This window comes from Oncorhynchus nerka, linkage group LG13 (genome assembly GCF_034236695.1).
Source record: "Oncorhynchus nerka isolate Pitt River linkage group LG13, Oner_Uvic_2.0, whole genome shotgun sequence".
Classification (NCBI taxonomy): Eukaryota; Metazoa; Chordata; class Actinopteri; order Salmoniformes; family Salmonidae; genus Oncorhynchus; species Oncorhynchus nerka.
In genome coordinates, this window is record NC_088408.1 from 93,286,640 (window position 1) to 93,309,627 (window position 22,988).

Sequence of the window (22,988 nt, forward strand, 5' to 3'; positions counted from 1 at the left end):
TACAGGAGAGACAGGAGTCAGACCCTAACAGAGGTGAGAGATGTTCAGTTTGAAGGCACTGTAGATGTTGGCTGTGTGTACTGTCCTTGGAATTCACTTTCTTACGTAAAAGAGAAAACGCCATTACAAGAGAATGAGAGTGTACAGAGAGAGCGAGGAAAGAAAGAGAATGAGAGTGTACAGAGAGAGCGAGGAAAGAGAGAGAATGAGAGTGTACAGAGAGAGCGAGGAAAGAGAGAGAATGAGAGTGTACAGAGAGACCGAGGAAAGAGAGAGAATGAGAGTGTACAGAGAGAGCGAGGAAAGAGAGAGAATGAGAGTGTACAGAGAGAGCGAGGAAAGAGAGAGAATGAGAGTGTACAGAGAGAGCGAGGAAAGAGAGAGAATGAGAGTGTACAGTACAGAGATACGAGAAAGAAACAAAATGATGATCTCAAAGCAAACAAAGTCAAGTGCCCAGTAAGTTTGGGGCTCATGACATCTCTAGACAACACATGGTCTCCATGGAGAGACAATGCCATTGTACAGAGGTATCTGAGGTCAGGTCGAAAGAGAGAGAATGAGAGGGAGGACAGAGTTCAGCTTGAGGAGACTGAGTTCTTCAGACCCTGCAAGGAGAGTGACAGAGACCCTAACAGAGGAAAGATGAGAATGAAGGCACTGTAGATGTTGGCTGTGGAAAGAGAGAGAATGAGAAAACTTTCTGTAAGAGATAACGAGGAAAGAGAGAGAATGAGAGTGTACAGAGATAACGAGGAAAGAGAGAGAATGAGAGTGTACAGAGAGAGCGAGGAAAGAGAGAATGAGAGTGTACAGAGAGAGCGAGGAAAGAGAGAATGAGAGAGCGAGGAAAGAGAGAGAATGAGAGAGCGAGGAAAGAGAGAGAATGAGAGCGTACAGAGATAGCGAGGAAAGAAAGAGAATGAGAGTGTACAGAGATAATGAGGAAAGAGAGAGAATGAGAGTGTACAGAGATAACGAGGAAAGAGAGAGAATGAGAGTATACAGAGATAGCGAGGAAAGAGAGAGAATGAGAGTGTACAGAGATAACGAGGAAAGAGAGAGAATGAGAGTGTACAGAGAGAGCGACGAAAGAGAGAGAATGAGAGTGTACAGAGAGAGCGAGGAAAGAGAGAGCTGATCAATAAAGGAAGGCTGCGGGAACATGTTTTGGGGTGGGGGGGTTTTAATATTTTTTAAATTGTGATTTATAAGACGGTACCCTCAGCCCCCCTACTTCCCGCGGCTTTGAAAGGAAGGAGAGATATTCAGAAAAAATAGATAAACAGAGGGGTGTGTGTCCTTTTCTACCCACTAGGTAGACAGCGGTAGTCTCACCAGAGAAAGAGAGTGTTGGAGAAGGAGAAAGAGAGAGGGGTAGGAGAGAAAGATAAAGGGGGAGGAGAGAGAGATAAAGGTAGAGGAGAGCGAGATAGAGGGGGAGGAGAGAGAGATAAAGTTAGAGGAGAGCGAGATAGAGGGGGAGGAGAGAGAAATAAATGGGAAGGAGAGCGAGATAGAGGGGGAGGAGAGAGAAATAAAGGGGAAGGAGAGTGAGATAGAGGGGGAGGAGAGAGAAATAAAGGGATAGAGGGGGAGGAGAGAGAGAGGGGAGGAGAGAGATAGAGGGGGAGGAGTGTGAGAGAGAGGGGGAGGAGAGTGAGAGAGAGGGGAGGAGAGAGATAGAGGGGGAGGAGAGAGAGGGGGGAGGAGAGAGAGAGAGGGAAGGAGAGAGAGAGAGAGGGGAAGGAGAGAGAGAGAGAGAGGGGAAGGAGAGAGAGAGAGAGAGGGGAAGGAGAGAGAGATAGAGGGGAGAGGGAGGAATAGATAGATACCTTAATAATGGTCTGGCAAGTAGAGAGGGGTAGTCCTACCAGACTGGTCCTGTTGATGGAGGGAGAGAGATAGAGGGATGGAGGAGAGAGAGAGAGGTATGGAGGAGAGCGAGAGATAGAGGGGAGAGGGAGGGATGGAGGAGAGAGAGATAGAGGGATGGAGGAGAGAGAGAGAGGTATGGAGGAGAGCGAGAGATAGAGGGGAGAGGGAGGGATGGAGGAGAGAGAGATAGAGGAATGGATGAGAGAGAGATAGAGGGGAGAGGAAGGGATGGAGGAGAGAGAGAGAGGGATGGAGGAGAGAGAGAGATAGAGGGGAGAGGGAGGGATGGAGGAGAGAGAGAGGGATGAGGGGGGGGAGAGAGGGATGGAGGAGAGAGAGATAGAGGGATGGAGGAGAGAGAGAGAGATAGAGGGGAGAGGGAGGGATAGATAGATACCTTAATGATAGTCTGGCAGGTAGACAGGGGTAGTCCTACCAGACTGGTCCTGTTGATGGAGGGAGAGAGATAGAGGGATGGAGGAGAGAGAGAGAGAGAGGTATGGAGGAGAGCGAGAGATAGAGGGGAGAGGGAGGGATGGAGGAGAGAGAGATAGAGGGATGGAGGAGAGAGAGAGAGATAGAGGGGAGAGGGAGGGATAGATAGATACCTTAATGATAGTCTGGCAGGTAGACAGCGGTAGTCCTACCAGACTGGTCCCGTTGATAGACATGATCTGGTCTCCGATGTTCAGAAGACCAGACTTCTCAGATGGACCAGCATGCATCATGTTGGCGATGATGACTGTGGGCAGGATGGAGCCCCACCCACTCTCCACAATCACCACGCCCAGGATGTCACCCTTCTGCTTCTCAATGTAAACCTGGGGAGACACAACCAATAAGTGTGTGTGTGCGTGTGTGTGTGTGTGTGTATGCGCTCAGTGACTGACAGACTCACATCTTTACAGTTCTCAGACTTGGAGAAGTGTATGAGGTCATCATTGTACATGTCCTGAGTGTTGAGCAGATCACTGTATTCTCTCTGACTCAGATCCTCTGGGTTGATGCCATTGGCCCTCAAGAACTCCTGGTACGCCACACTGAAGGCCTGGCCTATAGACTGGGCTATCAGCTGGGCCTGGAGAGGGAAAGCAAGAGGTGGGGGGGGCAGTGAGGGGAGAGGGATAGGGAAAGTGAGAGAAAGATAGAGGGAGGGGGAATAGAGGAAGAGATGGAGGGAATGAATCAATGTAGAGAGGTAGAGAGAGAGGAAGAGAAAGATGGAGGGAGGGAGGAGAGAGGAATAGATGGAGGGAGGGAGAGAGGAAGAGATGGAAGGAGGGAGGGAGGAGAGAGGAAGAGATGGAGGGAGGGAGGGAGAATAGAGGAAGAGATGGAGGGAAGGAATCAATGTAGAGAGGTAGAGAGAGAGGAGAGGAAGATGGAGGGAGGGAGGAGAGAGGAAGAGATGGAGGGAAGGAATCAATGTAGAGAGAGAGGAAGAGAAAGATGGAGGGAGGGAGGAGAGAGGAAGAGATGGAGGGAAGGAATCAATGTAGAGAGAGAGGAAGAGAAAGATGGAGGGAGGGAGGAGAGAGGAAGAGATGGAGGGAGGGGGAATAGAGGAAGAGAAAGATGGAGAATAGAGGAAGAGAAAGATGGAGGGAGGGAGGAGAGAGGAAGAGATGGAGGGAGGGAGAAGAGAGGAAGAGAAAGATGGAGGGAGGGAGGAGAGAGGAAGAGATGGAGGGAGGGAGGGAGGGAGGAGAGAGGAAGAGAAAGATGGAGGGAGGGATGAGAGAGGAAGAGATGGAGGGAGGGGGGAAGAGATGGAGGGAGGGAATCAAGGTAGAGAGGTAGAGAGAGAGAAGAGAAAGATGGAGGGAGGAGAGAGGAAGAGATGGAGGGAGGGAGGGAGGAGAGAGGAAGAGATGGAGGGAGGGAGGGAGGAGAGAGGAAGAGAAAGATGGAGGGAGGGAGGAGAGAGGAAGAGAAAGATGGAGGGAGGGAGGAGAGAGGAAGAGATGGAGGGAGGGAGGGAGGGAGGGAGGGAGGGAGGGAGGGAGGGAGGGAGGGGAGAGGAAGAGAAAGATGGAGGGAGGAGAGAGGAAGAGATGGAGGGAGGGAGAATAGAGGAAGAGATGGAGGGAGGGAGAATAGAGGAAGAGATGGAGGGAGGGAGAAAGGGAAAGAAAGAGAAAGGGAAAGGGATCATTTAAAGCTGCAATATGTAACTTCTTGGCAACACGAACAAATTCACATATAAATGTGAGTTATAGATCTGTCATCCTCATTGAACACAAGCTTCAAACAGACGAAAATACCATATTTTTGATTATTGACAACATAAGTGGATAAAAAGTGGATCCAAAAACAAGAGATCTTTTGATACATATATCTGCTCCAGTATTATCAAGGCTATCAGAAATAACCTCTACAGTACAGACATATTCCTTATTAATGCTTCATTTTCCCTGAGTCCCACTCTGTATTGAGAGAGAGAGAGAGAGAGAGAGAGAGAGAGAGAGAGAGAGAGAGAGAGAGAGAGAGAGAGAGAGAGAGAGACAGAGAGACAGAGAGAGAGAGAGAGACAGAGAGAGCGAGAGAGAGAGAGACAGAGAGAGAGAGTGTGACGACCCTCCCACTCTGTCTGCCGTATTCTGTCTTTGTTCTTGTTTCCTTATTAGGATGCCAGTGGGCGGAGTTGAGAGGGTCGTCAGCTACATGGGAAACACCTGAGCCAGGTGTCTCCCAGGATAAATAGACCTCTTCCACATTCATGGAGGAGACTCTCTCCATGCAGACACCTTTTGTAGATTGTGTTGTGGTTCTTGGTGGCCTTTTGTTTGTTTGCTTTGGCACCTTTCAACACCCTGCATTATCACATTCATGCATGCAAAACACTACTGATTACTGATTACACACACCATTGTATATTATACTTAGTTGCTTTAGTTGCTTTAGTTAATAAATATATATTTTGCTACTCCTTATCTCCACGTTGTCTCCCTTTGTTACGGGCTTTGAGCCGGTTCGTGACAAGAGAGAGAGAGAGAGGGTTGAAGGGGTGGGGGGTCAGCCTGTCAGTGCTCAGACCATACGCCGTACACTGCATCAAATTGGTCTGCATGTCTGTCGTCCCAGAAGGAAGCCTCTTCTCAAGATGCAAACAGTTTGCTGAAGACAAGCAGACCAAGGACATGGATTACTGGAACCATGTCCTGTGGTCCGATGAGACCAAGATAAACCTATTTGGTTCAGATGGTGTCAAGCGTGTGTGGCGGCAACCAGGTGAGGAGAACAAAGACAAGTGTGTCTTGCCTATAGTCAAGCATGGTGGTGGGAGTGTCATGGTCCGGGGCTGCATGAGTGCTGCCGGCACTGGGGAGCTACAGTTCATTGAGGGAACCATGAATGCCAACATGTACTGTGTCATACTGAAGCAGAGCATGATCCCCTCCCTTCAGAGACTGGGCTGCAGGGCAGTATTCCAACATAACGACCCCAAACACACCTCCAAGACTACCACTGCCTTGCTAAAGAAGCTGAGGGTAAAGGTGGTGGACTGGCCAAGCATGTCTCCAGACCTAAACCCTATTGAGCATCTGTGGGGCATCCTCAAACGGAAGGTGGAGGACTGCAAGGTCTCTAACATCCACCAGCTCTGTGATGTGGTCATGGAGGAGTGGAAGAGGACTCCAGTGGCAACCTGTGAAGCTCTGGTGAACTCCATGCCCAAGAGGGTTAAGGCAGTGCTGGAAAATGATGGTGGCCACACAAAATATTGACACTTTGGGCCCAATTTGGACATTTTCACTTAGGGGTGTACTCACTTTTGTTGCCAGTGGTTTAGACATTAATGGCTGTGTGTTGAGTTATTTTGAGGGGACAGCAAATTTACACTGTTATACAAGCTGTACACTCACTACTTTACATTGTAGCAAAGTGTCATTTCTTCAGTGTTGTCACATGAAAAGGTATACTCAAATATTTACAAAAATGTGAGGGGTGTACTCACTTTTGTGATATACTGTATATCAATGAATTGGCGCGGGCACTAGAAAGGTCTGCAGCACCCAGCCTCACCCTACTAGAATCTGCAGTCAAATGTCTACTGTTTGCTGATGATCTGGTGCTTCTGTCACCAACCAAGGAGGGCCTATACAGCAGCACCTAGATCTTCTGCACAGATTCTGTCAGACCTGGGCCCTGACAGTAAATCTCAGTAAGACAAAAATAATGGTGTTCCAAAAAAGGTCTAGTAGACAAGACAACAAATATAATTTCTACCTAGACACCGTTGCCCTAGAGCACACAAATAATTATACCTACCGCGGCCTAAACATCAACACCACAGGTAACGTCCACAAAGCTGTGAACGATCTGAGAGACAAGGCAAGAAGGGCATTCTATACCATCAAAAGGAACATAAAACTCAACATCCAAATTAGGATCTGACTAAAAATACTTGAATCGGTCATAGAGCCCATTTCCCTTTGTGGTTGTGAGGTCTGGGGTCCGCTCACCAACCAAGAATTCACAAAATGGGACACACACACAATTGAGACTCTGCAAAAAATATACTTTGTGTACAACGCAAACCCCAAACAATGCCAGCAGAGCAGAAGTAGGACTACACCCACTAGTTATCAACATCCCATAAAAAAAAGCTGTTCAATTCTACAACCAACTAAAACAAAGTGATGCCCACACATTCCACCACAAAGCCCTCATCTACAGACATATTAACCTAGAGAAGAGTCCCCTCAGCCAGCTGGTTCTGGGACTCTTCACAAACACAAAGAGACCTCACAGAGCCCCAGGACAGACACACATTTAGACCAAATTATGAGAAAGCAAAAAGATAACTATTTGACACTCTGTGTCACTCCCCTCGCCCATACCCGGGCGCGAACCAGGGACCCTCTGCACACATCAACAACAGTCACCCACGAAGCATCGTTACCCATTACTCCACAAAAGCCGCGGCCCTTGCAGAGCAAGGGGAACCACTACTTCAAGGTCTCAGAGCAAGTGACGTCACCGATTGAAACGCTATTTAGCGCACACCACCGCTAACTAGCTAGCCGTTTCACATCCGTTACATATAGAATCAACCAAAAAAACAAAGCAAATTGGAACGCTATCTGGCCCTAAACAGAGAATACTCTGTGGCAGAATACCTGAACACCGTGATTGACACAAAATGAAGAAAATCCTTGACTATGTACAGACTCAGTGAGCATAGACTTGCTATTGAGAGACCTGGCTCTCAAGAGAAGACAGGCTATGTGCTCACTGCCCACAAAATGAGGTGGAAACTGAGCACTTCCTAACCTCCTGCCCAATGTATGACCATATTAGAGAGACATATTTCCCTCAGATTACACAGATCCACAAAGAATTCGAAAACAAATCCAATTTTGATAAACTCCCATATCTACTGGGTGAAATACCACAGTGTGCCATCACAGCAGCAAGATGTGTGACCTGTTGCCACAAGAAAAGGGCAACCAGTGAAGAACAAACACCATTGTAAATACAACCCATATTTATGCTTGTTTATTTTATCTTGTGTCCTTTAACCATTTGTACATTGTTAAAACACTGTATATATATATAATATGACATTTGTAATGTCTTTACTGTTTTGAAACTTCTGTATGTGTAATGTTTACTGTTAATTTTTGTTGTTTTTCACCCTATATATTCACTTTGTATGTTGTCTACCTCACTTGCTTTGGCAATGTTAACACATGTTTCCCATGCCAATAAAGCCCTTGAATTGAATTGAATTGAATTGAGAGAGAGAGAGAGAGAGAGAGAGAGAGAGAGAGAGAGAGAGGGAGAGAGAGGGAGAGAGAGAGGGAGAGATAGGGAGAGGTTGAGAGGGAGAGAGAGAGAGAGATAGGGAGAGAGAGAGAGAGGGAGAGATAGGGAGAGAGAGGGAGAGATAGAGAGAGGGAGAGAGAGGGAGAGATAGGGAGAGGTTGAGAGGGAGAGAGAGAGAGAGAGAGAGAGAGAGAGAGAGAGAGAGAGAGAGAGAGGGAGACAGAGATGATTAGACAGATGTTAGAGAGTAAGGGTAAAGAGAGATCCTCACATCCTCCGACTCGAAAACGTGACAAATCATCTTGTACTGGCTTTGTTTCTCCTCCTGGTCAGGTTCAGACGCCTCCACACTGTCCGTTGAGTCTGGGCGGGGTATACGGCGTCTCGCCATCAGAACCACGATGTTGCCGATGTCAGCGATGTAGGAGATGGTCCTCAGGGTGTGATCCATCATGGTCTCCTGGAGATAGATAGAGGAGGAGGGTCAGGGTCAGGGGTTAGGAGTGATAGGGTCAGGGGTCCATCATGGTCTCCTGGAGATAGAGGAGGGTTAGGGTCAGGGGTTAGGAGTGATAGGGTCAGGGGTCCATCATGGTCTCCTGGAGATAGAGGAGGGTTAGGGTCAGGGGTTAGGAGTGATAGGGTCAGGGGTCCATCATGGTCTCCTGGAGATAGATAGAGGAGGAGGGTCAGGGGTTAGGAGTGATAGGGTCAGGGGTCCATCATGGTCTCCTGGAGATAGAGGAGGGTTAGGGTCAGGGGTTAGGAGTGATAGGGTCAGGGGTCCATCATGGTCTCCTGGAGATAGAGGAGAAGGGTTAGGGTCAGGGATTAGGAGTGATAGGGTCAGGGGTCCATCATGGTCTCCTGGAGATAGAGGAGGGTTAGGGTCAGGGGTTAGGAGTGATAGGGTCAGGGGTCCATCATGGTCTCCTGGAGATAGAGGAGGGTTAGGGTCAGGGGTTAGGAGTGATAGGGTCAGGGGTCCATCATGGTCTCATGGAGATAGATAGAGGAGGGTTAGGGTCAGGGGTTAGGAGTGATAGGGTCAGGGGTCCATCATGGAGATAGATAGAGTAGAAGGTTTGAGGTCAGGGGTTAGGAGTGATAGGGTCAGGGGTCCATCATGGTCTCCTGGACATAGATAGAGGAGAAGGTTTTCAGGTTTCTGTAGGTATCAATATTCAGCTTAGAGAGAGAGAGAGAGAGAGAGAGAGAGAGAGAGAGAGAGAGAGAGAGAGAGAGAGAGAGAGAGAGAGAGAGAGACAGAGAGAGAGACTGAGAGAGAGAGAGAGAGAGAGAGAGAGAGAGAGAGAGAGAGAGAGAGAGAGAGAGAGAGAGAGAGACAGAGACAGAGACAGAGACAGAGAGAGAGAGAGAGAGAGAGAGAGAGAGAAAGAGTACCTGTGAGTCAGCATTGAGGACTTTGATCCTCTGGGTGGAGATGAAGAGATCAACCTCTGTCATGGGCTGGGCCTCTCCCTCTGGAGTCTGCTTAGAGACACACAGAGACAGGGACACAGAAAGAGACAGAACAGGGCAAATGAGCATCGAGTCTATTAGAGCAGTACTGATGAGAGTTTGTCCAGTATTAGAGCAGTACTGATGAGAGTTAGTCCAGTATTAGAGCAGTTCTGATGAGTTAGTCCAGTATTAGAGCAGTACTGCTGAGTTAGTCCAGTATTAGAGCAGTACTGATGAGAGTTAGTCCATTATTAGAGCAGTACTGATGAGAGTTAGTCCAGTATTAGAGCAGTAGTGCTGAGAGTTAGTCCAGTATTAGATCAGTACTCGTGAGAGTTAGTCCAGTATTAGAGCAGTACTGATGAGTTAGTCCAGTATTAGAGCAGTAAGGATGAGTTAGTCCAGTATTAGAGCAGCACTGATGAGAGTTAGTCCATTATTAGAGCAGTACTGATGAGAGTTAGTCCAGTATTAGAGCAGTAGTGCTGAGAGTTAGTCCAGTATTAGAGCAGTACTCGTGAGAGTTAGTCCAGTATTAGAGCAGTACTCGTGAGAGTTAGTCCAGTATTAGAGCAGTACTGATGAGTTAGTCCAGTATTAGAGCAGTACTGATGAGAGTTAGTCCAGTATTACCATGCCACAACTAGACAGAGGTCAGAGACAGTCCACACCTATCAGAGATAACACCTACCAGAGATAACACCTACCAGAGATAACACCTACCAGAGAGATAACACCTACCAGAGATAACACCTACCAGAGAGATACCACCTACCAGAGAGATACCACCTACCAGAGAGATACCACCTACCAGAGAGATAACACCTACCAGAGATATAACACCTACCAGAGATAACACCTACCAGAGATAACACCTACCAGAGAGATACCACCTACCAGAGATAACACCTACTGGAGAGATACCACCTACCAGAGAGATACCACCTACCAGAGAGATAACACCTACCAGAGAGATAACACCTACCAGAGATATAACACCTACCAGAGAGATAACACCTACCAGAGATAACACCTACCAGAGATAACAACTACCAGAGATAACACCTACCAGAGAGATAACACCTACCAGAGATAACACATACCAGAGATAACACCTACCAGAGAGATAACACCTACCAGAGAGATAACACCTACCAAAGAGATAACACCTACCAGAGAGATAACATCTACCAGAGATAACACCTACCAGAGAGATAACACCTACCAGAGATAACACCTACCAGAGAGATAACACCTACCAGAGATAACACTAAAGGAAAACATCAGCACTACAGATTCTGATCAACCAGAAGCGTTGAGGTTCAGAATGCTGCAGACAGAGTAGTTGTTTTCCTTCAGCGTGACTCTGGCCTGTACAGTATAGTATCTATATAGGTAGCAGAGAGACTGGTGTTAGTTCAGTATAGCATCTCTATAGGTAGCAGAGAGACTGGTGTTAGTACAGTATAGTATCTCTGTAGGTAGCAGAGAGACTGGTGTTAGTTCAGTATAGTATCTCTATAGGTAGCAGAGAGACTGGTGTTAGTTCAGTAGAGACTGGTGTTAGTTCAGTAGAGACTGGTGTTAGTTCAGTATAGTATCTCTGTAGGTAACAGAGAGACTGGTGTTAGTTCAGTATAGTATCTCTGTAGGTAGCAGAGAGACTGGTGTTAGTTCAGTAGAGACTGGTGTTAGTTCAGTAGAGACTGGTGTTAGTTCAGTATAGTATCTCTGTAGGTAACAGAGAGACTGGTGTTAGTTCAGTATAGTATCTCTGTAGGTAGCAGAGAGACTGGTGTTAGTTCAGTATAGTATCTCTATAGGTAACAGAGAGACTGGTGTTAGTTCAGTATAGTATCTCTATAGGTAACAGAGAGACTGGTGTTAGTTCAGTATAGTATCTCTGTAGGTAACAGAGAGACTGGTGTTAGTTCAGTATAGTATCTCTGTAGGTAGCAGAGAGACTGGTGTTAGTTCAGTATAGTATCTCTGTAGGTAGCAGAGAGACTGGTGTTAGTTCAGTATAGTATCTCTATAGGTAACAGAGAGACTGGTGTTAGTTCAGTATAGTATCTCTGTAGGTAGCAGAGAGACTGGTGTTAGTTCAGTATAGTATCTCTATAGGTAACAGAGAGACTGGTGTTAGTTCAGTATAGTATCTCTGTAGGTAGCAGAGAGACTGGTGTTAGTTCAGTATAGTATCTCTGTAGGTAGCAGAGAGACTGGTGTTAGTTCAGTATAGTATCTCTGTAGGTAACAGAGACACTGGTGTTAGTTCAGTATAGTATCTCTATAGGTAACAGAGAGACTGGTGTTAGTTCAGTATAGTATCTCTATAGGTAACAGAGAGACTGGTGTTAGTTCAGTAGAGACTGGTGTTAGTTCAGTATAGTATCTCTGTAGGTAGCAGAGAGACTGGTGTTAGTTCAGTATAGTATCTCTGTAGGTAGCAGAGAGACTGGTGTTAGTTCAGTATAGTATCTCTATAGGTAACAGAGAGACTGGTGTTAGTTCAGTATAGTATCTCTATAGGTAACAGAGAGACTGGTGTTAGTTCAGTAGAGACTGGTGTTAGTTCAGTATAGTATCTCTGTAGGTAGTAGAGAGACTGGTGTTAGTTCAGTATAGTATCTCTGTAGGTAGCAGAGAGACTGGTGTTAGTTCAGTATAGTATCTCTATAGGTAGCAGAGAGACTGGTGTTAGTTCAGTATAGTATCTCTGTAGGTAGCAGAGAGACTGGTGTTAGTTCAGTATAGTATCTCTATAGGTAGCAGAGAGACTGGTGTTAGTTCAGTATAGTATCTCTGTAGGTAGTAGAGAGACTGGTGTTAGTACAGTAGAGACTGGTGTTAGTTCAGTATAGTATCTCTGTAGGTAGCAGAGAGACTGGTGTTAGTACAGTAGAGACTGGTGTTAGTTCAGTATAGTATCTCTGTAGGTAGCAGAGAGACTGGTGTTAGTTCAGTATAGTATCTCTATAGGTAGCAGAGAGACTGGTGTTAGTTCAGTATAGTATCTCTGTAGGTAGCAGAGAGACTGGTGTTAGTACAGTATAGTATCTCTATAGGTAACAGAGAGACTGGTGTTAGTTCAGTATAGTATCTCTGTAGGTAGCAGAGAGACTGGTGTTAGTTCAGTATAGTATCTCTGTACGTAGTAGAGAGACTGGTGTTAGTCAGTATAGTATCTCTATAGGTAGCAGAGAGACTGGTGTTAGTTCAGTATAGTATCTCTGTAGGTAGCAGAGAGACTGGTGTTAGTACAGTATAGTATCTCTATAGGTAACAGAGAGACTGGTGTTAGTTCAGTATAGTATCTCTGTAGGTAGCAGAGAGACTGGTGTTAGTTCAGTATAGTATCTCTGTAGGTAGCAGAGACTGGTGTTAGTTCAGTATAGTATCTCTATAGGTAACAGAGAGACTGGTGTTAGTTCAGTATAGTATCTCTGTAGGTAGCAGAGAGACTGGTGTTAGTTCAGTATAGTATCTCTATAGGTAGCAGAGAGACTGGTGTTAGTTCAGTATAGTATCTCTGTAGGTAACAGAGAGACTGGTGTTAGTTCAGTAGAGACTGGTGTTAGTTCAGTATAGTATCTCTGTAGGTAGCAGAGAGACTGGTGTTAGTTCAGTATAGTATCTCTATAGGTAGCAGAGAGACTGGTGTTAGTTCAGTATAGTATCTCTGTAGGTAGCAGAGAGACTGGTGTTAGTTCAGTAGAGACTGGTGTTAGTTCAGTATAGTATCTCTATAGGTAGCAGAGAGACTGGTGTTAGTTCAGTATAGTATCTCTATAGGTAGCAGAGAGACTGGTGTTAGTTCAGTATAGTATCTCTATAGGTAGCAGAGAGACTGGTGTTAGTTCAGTATAGTATCTCTATAGGTAACAGAGACTGGTGTTAGTTCAGTAGAGACTGGTGTTAGTTCAGTATAGTATCTCTATAGGTAGCAGAGAGACTGGTGTTAGTTCAGTATAGTATCTCTATAGGTAACAGAGAGACTGGTGTTAGTTCAGTATAGTATCTCTATAGGTAACAGAGAGACTGGTGTTAGTTCAGTATAGTATCTCTGTAGGTAGCAGAGAGACTGGTGTTAGTTCAGTATAGTATCTCTATAGGTAACAGAGAGACTGATGTTAGTTCAGTAGAGACTGGTGTTAGTTCAGTATAGTATCTCTATAGGTAACAGAGAGACTGGTGTTAGTTCAGTATAGTATCTCTATAGGTAACAGAGAGACTGATGTTAGTTCAGTAGAGACTGGTGTTAGTTCAGTATAGTATCTCTATAGGTAACAGAGAGACTGGTGTTAGTTCAGTATAGTATCTCTATAGGTAACAGAGAGACTGATGTTAGTTCAGTAGAGACTGGTGTTAGTTCAGTATAGTATCTCTGTAGGTAGCAGAGAGACTGGTGTTAGTTCAGTATAGTATCTCTGTAGGTAGCAGAGAGACTGGTGTTAGTTCAGTAGAGACTGGTGTTAGTTCAGTAGAGACTGGTGTTAGTTCAGTATAGTATCTCTGTAGGTAACAGAGAGACTGGTGTTAGTTCAGTATAGTATCTCTGTAGGTAGCAGAGAGACTGGTGTTAGTTCAGTATAGTATCTCTATAGGTAACAGAGAGACTGGTGTTAGTTCAGTATAGTATCTCTATAGGTAACAGAGAGACTGGTGTTAGTTCAGTATAGTATCTCTGTAGGTAACAGAGAGACTGGTGTTAGTTCAGTATAGTATCTCTGTAGGTAGCAGAGAGACTGGTGTTAGTTCAGTATAGTATCTCTGTAGGTAGCAGAGAGACTGGTGTTAGTTCAGTATAGTATCTCTATAGGTAACAGAGAGACTGGTGTTAGTTCAGTATAGTATCTCTGTAGGTAGCAGAGAGACTGGTGTTAGTTCAGTATAGTATCTCTATAGGTAACAGAGAGACTGGTGTTAGTTCAGTATAGTATCTCTATAGGTAACAGAGAGACTGGTGTTAGTTCAGTATAGTATCTCTGTAGGTAGCAGAGAGACTGGTGTTAGTTCAGTATAGTATCTCTATAGGTAACAGAGAGACTGGTGTTAGTTCAGTATAGTATCTCTGTAGGTAGCAGAGAGACTGGTGTTAGTTCAGTATAGTATCTCTGTAGGTAGCAGAGAGACTGGTGTTAGTTCAGTATAGTATCTCTGTAGGTAGCAGAGAGACTGGTGTTAGTTCAGTATAGTATCTCTGTAGGTAACAGAGACACTGGTGTTAGTTCAGTATAGTATCTCTATAGGTAACAGAGAGACTGGTGTTAGTTCAGTATAGTATCTCTATAGGTAACAGAGAGACTGGTGTTAGTTCAGTAGAGACTGGTGTTAGTTCAGTATAGTATCTCTGTAGGTAGCAGAGAGACTGGTGTTAGTTCAGTATAGTATCTCTGTAGGTAGCAGAGAGACTGGTGTTAGTTCAGTATAGTATCTCTATAGGTAACAGAGAGACTGGTGTTAGTTCAGTATAGTATCTCTATAGGTAACAGAGAGACTGGTGTTAGTTCAGTAGAGACTGGTGTTAGTTCAGTATAGTATATCTGTAGGTAGTAGAGAGACTGGTGTTAGTTCAGTATAGTATCTTTGTAGGTAGCAGAGAGACTGGTGTTAGTTCAGTATAGTATCTCTATAGGTAGCAGAGAGACTGGTGTTAGTTCAGTATAGTATCTCTGTAGGTAGTAGAGAGACTGGTGTTAGTACAGTAGAGACTGGTGTTAGTTCAGTATAGTATCTCTGTAGGTAGCAGAGAGACTGGTGTTAGTACAGTAGAGACTGGTGTTAGTTCAGTATAGTATCTCTGTAGGTAGCAGAGACTGGTGTTAGTTCAGTATAGTATCTCTATAGGTAGCAGAGAGACTGGTGTTAGTTCAGTATAGTATCTCTGTAGGTAGCAGAGAGACTGGTGTTAGTACAGTATAGTATCTCTATAGGTAACAGAGAGACTGGTGTTAGTTCAGTATAGTATCTCTGTAGGTAGCAGAGAGACTGGTGTTAGTTCAGTATAGTATCTCTGTACGTAGTAGAGAGACTGGTGTTAGTCAGTATAGTATCTCTATAGGTAGCAGAGAGACTGGTGTTAGTTCAGTATAGTATCTCTGTAGGTAGCAGAGAGACTGGTGTTAGTACAGTATAGTATCTCTATAGGTAACAGAGAGACTGGTGTTAGTTCAGTATAGTATCTCTGTAGGTAGCAGAGAGACTGGTGTTAGTTCAGTATAGTATCTCTGTAGGTAGTAGAGACTGGTGTTAGTTCAGTATAGTATCTCTGTAGGTAGCAGAGAGACTGGTGTTAGTTCAGTATAGTATCTCTGTAGGTAGCAGAGAGACTGGTGTTAGTTCAGTATAGTATCTCTATAGGTAACAGAGAGACTGGTGTTAGTTCAGTATAGTATCTCTGTAGGTAGCAGAGAGACTGGTGTTAGTTCAGTATAGTATCTCTATAGGTAACAGAGAGACTGGTGTTAGTTCAGTATAGTATCTCTATAGGTAACAGAGAGACTGATGTTAGTTCAGTAGAGACTGGTGTTAGTTCAGTATAGTATATCTGTAGGTAGCAGAGAGACTGGTGTTAGTTCAGTATAGTATCTCTATAGGTAACAGAGAGACTGGTGTTAGTTCAGTATAGTATCTCTATAGGTAACAGAGAGACTGATGTTAGTTCAGTAGAGACTGGTGTTAGTTCAGTATAGTATCTCTGTAGGTAGCAGAGAGACTGGTGTTAGTTCAGTATAGTATCTCTATAGGTAACAGAGAGACTGGTGTTAGTTCAGTATAGTATCTCTATAGGTAACAGAGAGACTGGTGTTAGTTCAGTAGAGACTGGTGTTAGTTCAGTATAGTATCTCTGTAGGTAGCAGAGAGACTGGTGTTAGTACAGTAGAGACTGGTGTTAGTTCAGTATAGTATCTCTGTAGGTAGCAGAGAGACTGGTGTTAGTTCAGTATAGTATCTCTATAGGTAGCAGAGAGACTGGTGTTAGTTCAGTATAGTATCTCTGTAGGTAGTAGAGAGACTGGTGTTAGTTCAGTATAGTATCTCTGTAGGTAGCAGAGAGACTGGTGTTAGTTCAGTATAGTATCTCTGTAGGTAGCAGAGAGACTGGTGTTAGTTCAGTATAGTATCTCTATAGGTAGCAGAGAGACTGGTGTTAGTTCAGTATAGTATCTCTGTAGGTAGTAGAGAGACTGGTGTTAGTACAGTAGAGACTGGTGTTAGTTCAGTATAGTATCTCTGTAGGTAGCAGAGAGACTGGTGTTAGTACAGTAGAGACTGGTGTTAGTTCAGTATAGTATCTCTGTAGGTAGCAGAGAGACTGGTGTTAGTTCAGTATAGTATCTCTATAGGTAGCAGAGAGACTGGTGTTAGTTCAGTATAGTATCTCTGTAGGTAGCAGAGAGACTGGTGTTAGTACAGTATAGTATCTCTATAGGTAACAGAGAGACTGGTGTTAGTTCAGTATAGTATCTCTGTAGGTAGCAGAGACTGGTGTTAGTTCAGTATAGTATCTCTGTACGTAGTAGAGAGACTGGTGTTAGTCAGTATAGTATCTCTATAGGTAGCAGAGAGACTGGTGTTAGTTCAGTATAGTATCTCTGTAGGTAGCAGAGAGACTGGTGTTAGTACAGTATAGTATCTCTATAGGTAACAGAGAGACTGGTGTTAGTTCAGTATAGTATCTCTGTAGGTAGCAGAGAGACTGGTGTTAGTTCAGTATAGTATCTCTGTAGGTAGTAGAGAGACTGGTGTTAGTTCAGTATAGTATCTCTGTAGGTAGCAGAGACTGGTGTTAGTTCAGTATAGTATCTCTGTAGGTAGCAGAGAGACTGGTGTTAGTTCAGTATAGTATCTCTATAGGTAACAGAGAGACTGGTGTTAGTTCAGTATAGTATCTCTGTAGGTAGCAGAGAGACTGGTGTTAGTTCAGTATAGTATCTCTATAGGTAACAGAGAGACTGGTGTTAGTTCAGTATAGTATCTCTATAGGTAACAGAGAGACTGATGTTAGTTCAGTAGAGACTGGTGTTAGTTCAGTATAGTATATCTGTAGGTAGCAGAGAGACTGGTGTTAGTTCAGTATAGTATCTCTATAGGTAACAGAGAGACTGGTGTTAGTTCAGTATAGTATCTCTATAGGTAACAGAGAGACTGATGTTAGTTCAGTAGAGACTGGTGTTAGTTCAGTATAGTATCTCTGTAGGTAGCAGAGAGACTGGTGTTAGTTCAGTATAGTATCTCTATAGGTAACAGAGAGACTGGTGTTAGTTCAGTATAGTATCTCTATAGGTAACAGAGAGACTGGTGTTAGTTCAGTAGAGACTGGTGTTAGTTCAGTATAGTATCTCTGTAGGTAGCAGAGAGACTGGTGTTAGTACAGTAGAGACTGGTGTTAGTTCAGTATAGTATCTCTGTAGGTAGCAGAGAGACTGGTGTTAGTTCAGTATAGTATCTCTATAGGTAGCAGAGAGACTGGTGTTAGTTCAGTATAGTATCTCTGTAGGTAGTAGAGAGACTGGTGTTAGTTCAGTATAGTATCTCTGTAGGTAGCAGAGAGACTGGTGTTAGTTCAGTATAGTATCTCTGTAGGTAGCAGAGAGACTGGTGTTAGTTCAGTATAGTATCTCTATAGGTAGCAGAGAGACTGGTGTTAGTTCAGTATAGTATCTCTGTAGGTAGTAGAGAGACTGGTGTTAGTACAGTAGAGACTGGTGTTAGTTCAGTATAGTATCTCTGTAGGTAGCAGAGAGACTGGTGTTAGTACAGTAGAGACTGGTGTTAGTTCAGTATAGTATCTCTGTAGGTAGCAGAGAGACTGGTGTTAGTTCAGTATAGTATCTCTATAGGTAGCAGAGAGACTGGTGTTAGTTCAGTATAGTATCTCTGTAGGTAGCAGAGAGACTGGTGTTAGTACAGTATAGTATCTCTATAGGTAACAGAGAGACTGGTGTTAGTTCAGTATAGTATCTCTGTAGGTAGCAGAGAGACTGGTGTTAGTTCAGTATAGTATCTCTGTACGTAGTAGAGAGACTGGTGTTAGTCAGTATAGTATCTCTATAGGTAGCAGAGAGACTGGTGTTAGTTCAGTATAGTATCTCTATAGGTAACAGAGAGACTGGTGTTAGTTCAGTAGAGACTGGTGTTAGTTCAGTATAGTATCTCTGTAGGTAGTAGAGAGACTGGTGTTAGTTCAGTATAGTATCTCTGTAGGTAGCAGAGAGACTGGTGTTAGTTCAGTATAGTATCTCTATAGGTAGCAGAGAGACTGGTGTTAGTTCAGTATAGTATCTCTGTAGGTAGCAGAGAGACTGGTGTTAGTTCAGTATAGTATCTCTATAGGTAGCAGAGAGACTGGTGTTAGTTCAGTATAGTATCTCTGTAGGTAGTAGAGAGACTGGTGTTAGTACAGTAGAGACTGGTGTTAGTTCAGTATAGTATCTCTGTAGGTAGCAGAGAGACTGGTGTTAGTACAGTAGAGACTGGTGTTAGTTCAGTATAGTATCTCTGTAGGTAGCAGAGAGACTGGTGTTAGTTCAGTATAGTATCTCTATAGGTAGCAGAGAGACTGGTGTTAGTTCAGTATAGTATCTCTGTAGGTAGCAGAGAGACTGGTGTTAGTACAGTATAGTATCTCTATAGGTAACAGAGAGACTGGTGTTAGTTCAGTATAGTATCTCTGTAGGTAGCAGAGAGACTGGTGTTAGTTCAGTATAGTATCTCTGTACGTAGTAGAGAGACTGGTGTTAGTCAGTATAGTATCTCTATAGGTAGCAGAGAGACTGGTGTTAGTTCAGTATAGTATCTCTGTAGGTAGCAGAGAGACTGGTGTTAGTACAGTATAGTATCTCTATAGGTAACAGAGAGACTGGTGTTAGTTCAGTATAGTATCTCTGTAGGTAGCAGAGAGACTGGTGTTAGTTCAGTATAGTATCTCTGTAGGTAGCAGAGAGACTGGTGTTAGTTCAGTATAGTATCTCTATAGGTAACAGAGAGACTGGTGTTAGTTCAGTATAGTATCTCTGTAGGTAGCAGAGAGACTGGTGTTAGTTCAGTATAGTATCTCTATAGGTAGCAGAGAGACTGGTGTTAGTTCAGTATAGTATCTCTGTAGGTAACAGAGAGACTGGTGTTAGTTCAGTAGAGACTGGTGTTAGTTCAGTATAGTATCTCTGTAGGTAGCAGAGAGACTGGTGTTAGTTCAGTATAGTATCTCTATAGGTAGCAGAGAGACTGGTGTTAGTTCAGTATAGTATCTCTGTAGGTAGCAGAGAGACTGGTGTTAGTTCAGTAGAGACTGGTGTTAGTTCAGTATAGTATCTCTATAGGTAGCAGAGAGACTGGTGTTAGTTCAGTATAGTATCTCTATAGGTAGCAGAGAGACTGGTGTTAGTTCAGTATAGTATCTCTATAGGTAGCAGAGAGACTGGTGTTAGTTCAGTATAGTATCTCTATAGGTAACAGAGAGACTGGTGTTAGTTCAGTAGAGACTGGTGTTAGTTCAGTATAGTATCTCTATAGGTAGCAGAGAGACTGGTGTTAGTTCAGTATAGTATCTCTATAGGTAACAGAGAGACTGGTGTTAGTTCAGTATAGTATCTCTATAGGTAACAGAGAGACTGGTGTTAGTTCAGTATAGTATCTCTGTAGGTAGCAGAGAGACTGGTGTTAGTTCAGTATAGTATCTCTATAGGTAACAGAGAGACTGATGTTAGTTCAGTAGAGACTGGTGTTAGTTCAGTATAGTATCTCTATAGGTAACAGAGAGACTGGTGTTAGTTCAGTATAGTATCTCTATAGGTAACAGAGAGACTGATGTTAGTTCAGTAGAGACTGGTGTTAGTTCAGTATAGTATCTCTGTAGGTAGCAGAGAGACTGGTGTTAGTTCAGTATAGTATCTCTATAGGTAACAGAGAGACTGGTGTTAGTTCAGTATAGTATCTCTATAGGTAACAGAGAGACTGATGTTAGTTCAGTAGAGACTGGTGTTAGTTCAGTATAGTATCTCTGTAGGTAGCAGAGAGACTGGTGTTAGTTCAGTATAGTATCTCTGTAGGTAGCAGAGAGACTGGTGTTAGTTCAGTAGAGACTGGTGTTAGTTCAGTAGAGACTGGTGTTAGTTCAGTATAGTATCTCTGTAGGTAACAGAGAGACTGGTGTTAGTTCAGTATAGTATCTCTGTAGGTAGCAGAGAGACTGGTGTTAGTTCAGTATAGTATCTCTATAGGTAACAGAGAGACTGGTGTTAGTTCAGTATAGTATCTCTATAGGTAACAGAGAGACTGGTGTTAGTTCAGTATAGTATCTCTGTAGGTAACAGAGAGACTGGTGTTAGTTCAGTATAGTATCTCTGTAGGTAGCAGAGAGACTGGTGTTAGTTCAGTATAGTATCTCTGTAGGTAGCAGAGAGACTGGTGTTAGTTCAGTATAGTATCTCTATAGGTAACAGAGAGACTGGTGTTAGTTCAGTATAGTATCTCTGTAGGTAGCAGAGAGACTGGTGTTAGTTCAGTATAGTATCTCTATAGGTAACAGAGAGACTGGTGTTAGTTCAGTATAGTATCTCTATAGGTAACAGAGAGACTGGTGTTAGTTCAGTATAGTATCTCTGTAGGTAGCAGAGAGACTGGTGTTAGTTCAGTATAGTATCTCTATAGGTAACAGAGAGACTGGTGTTAGTTCAGTATAGTATCTCTGTAGGTAGCAGAGATACTGGTGTTAGTTCAGTATAGTATCTCTGTAGGTAGCAGAGAGACTGGTGTTAGTTCAGTATAGTATCTCTGTAGGTAGCAGAGAGACTGGTGTTAGTTCAGTATAGTATCTCTGTAGGTAACAGAGACACTGGTGTTAGTTCAGTATAGTATCTCTATAGGTAACAGAGAGACTGGTGTTAGTTCAGTATAGTATCTCTATAGGTAACAGAGACTGGTGTTAGTTCAGTAGAGACTGGTGTTAGTTCAGTATAGTATCTCTGTAGGTAGCAGAGAGACTGGTGTTAGTTCAGTATAGTATCTCTGTAGGTAGCAGAGAGACTGGTGTTAGTTCAGTATAGTATCTCTATAGGTAACAGAGAGACTGGTGTTAGTTCAGTATAGTATCTCTATAGGTAACAGAGAGACTGGTGTTAGTTCAGTAGAGACTGGTGTTAGTTCAGTATAGTATATCTGTAGGTAGTAGAGAGACTGGTGTTAGTTCAGTATAGTATCTCTGTAGGTAGCAGAGAGACTGGTGTTAGTTCAGTATAGTATCTCTATAGGTAGCAGAGAGACTGGTGTTAGTTCAGTATAGTATCTCTGTAGGTAGTAGAGAGACTGGTGTTAGTACAGTAGAGACTGGTGTTAGTTCAGTATAGTATCTCTGTAGGTAGCAGAGAGACTGGTGTTAGTACAGTAGAGACTGGTGTTAGTTCAGTATAGTATCTCTGTAGGTAGCAGAGAGACTGGTGTTAGTTCAGTATAGTATCTATATAGGTAGCAGAGAGACTGGTGTTAGTTCAGTATAGTATCTCTGTAGGTAGCAGAGAGACTGGTGTTAGTACAGTATAGTATCTCTATAGGTAACAGAGAGACTGGTGTTAGTTCAGTATAGTATCTCTGTAGGTAGCGGAGAGACTGGTGTTAGTTCAGTATAGTATCTCTGTACGTAGTAGAGAGACTGGTGTTAGTCAGTATAGTATCTCTATAGGTAGCAGAGAGACTGGTGTTAGTTCAGTATAGTATCTCTGTAGGTAGCAGAGAGACTGGTGTTAGTACAGTATAGTATCTCTATAGGTAACAGAGAGACTGGTGTTAGTTCAGTATAGTATCTCTGTAGGTAGCAGAGAGACTGGTGTTAGTTCACTATAGTATCTCTGTAGGTAGTAGAGAGACTGGTGTTAGTTCAGTATAGTATCTCTGTAGGTAGCAGAGAGACTGGTGTTAGTTCAGTATAGTATCTCTGTAGGTAGCAGAGAGACTGGTGTTAGTTCAGTATAGTATCTCTATAGGTAACAGAGAGACTGGTGTTAGTTCAGTATAGTATCTCTGTAGGTAGCAGAGAGACTGGTGTTAGTTCAGTATAGTATCTCTATAGGTAACAGAGAGACTGGTGTTAGTTCAGTATAGTATCTCTATAGGTAACAGAGAGACTGATGTTAGTTCAGTAGAGACTGGTGTTAGTTCAGTATAGTATATCTGTAGGTAGCAGAGAGACTGGTGTTAGTTCAGTATAGTATCTCTATAGGTAACAGAGAGACTGGTGTTAGTTCAGTATAGTATCTCTATAGGTAACAGAGAGACTGATGTTAGTTCAGTAGAGACTGGTGTTAGTTCAGTATAGTATCTCTGTAGGTAGCAGAGAGACTGGTGTTAGTTCAGTATAGTATCTCTATAGGTAACAGAGAGACTGGTGTTAGTTCAGTATAGTATCTCTATAGGTAACAGAGAGACTGGTGTTAGTTCAGTAGAGACTGGTGTTAGTTCAGTATAGTATCTCTGTAGGTAGCAGAGAGACTGGTGTTAGTACAGTAGAGACTGGTGTTAGTTCAGTATAGTATCTCTGTAGGTAGCAGAGAGACTGGTGTTAGTTCAGTATAGTATCTCTATAGGTAGCAGAGAGACTGGTGTTAGTTCAGTATAGTATCTCTGTAGGTAGTAGAGACTGGTGTTAGTTCAGTATAGTATCTCTGTAGGTAGCAGAGAGACTGGTGTTAGTTCAGTATAGTATCTCTGTAGGTAGCAGAGAGACTGGTGTTAGTTCAGTATAGTATCTCTATAGGTAGCAGAGAGACTGGTGTTAGTTCAGTATAGTATCTCTGTAGGTAGTAGAGAGACTGGTGTTAGTACAGTAGAGACTGGTGTTAGTTCAGTATAGTATCTCTGTAGGTAGCAGAGAGACT

At 43.5% G+C, this 22,988-nt stretch overlaps 1 protein-coding gene across 1 annotated transcript in view; it reads right to left on the reverse strand.

Moving 5' to 3' along the window:
• LOC115121831 (amyloid-beta A4 precursor protein-binding family A member 1-like) overlaps window positions 1–22,988 on the reverse strand; it is an 83,182-nt gene that overhangs the window by 3,775 nt on the left and 56,419 nt on the right. The window contains exons 6-9 of the mRNA XM_065026852.1: window positions 9,055–9,144; window positions 7,922–8,110; window positions 2,777–2,956; window positions 2,487–2,699 (exon numbers count right to left, since the gene is read on the reverse strand). Coding sequence (XP_064882924.1) covers window positions 2,487–2,699; window positions 2,777–2,956; window positions 7,922–8,110; window positions 9,055–9,144 — 672 coding nt within the window. The remainder of the gene's footprint in view (window positions 1–2,486; window positions 2,700–2,776; window positions 2,957–7,921; window positions 8,111–9,054; window positions 9,145–22,988) is intronic.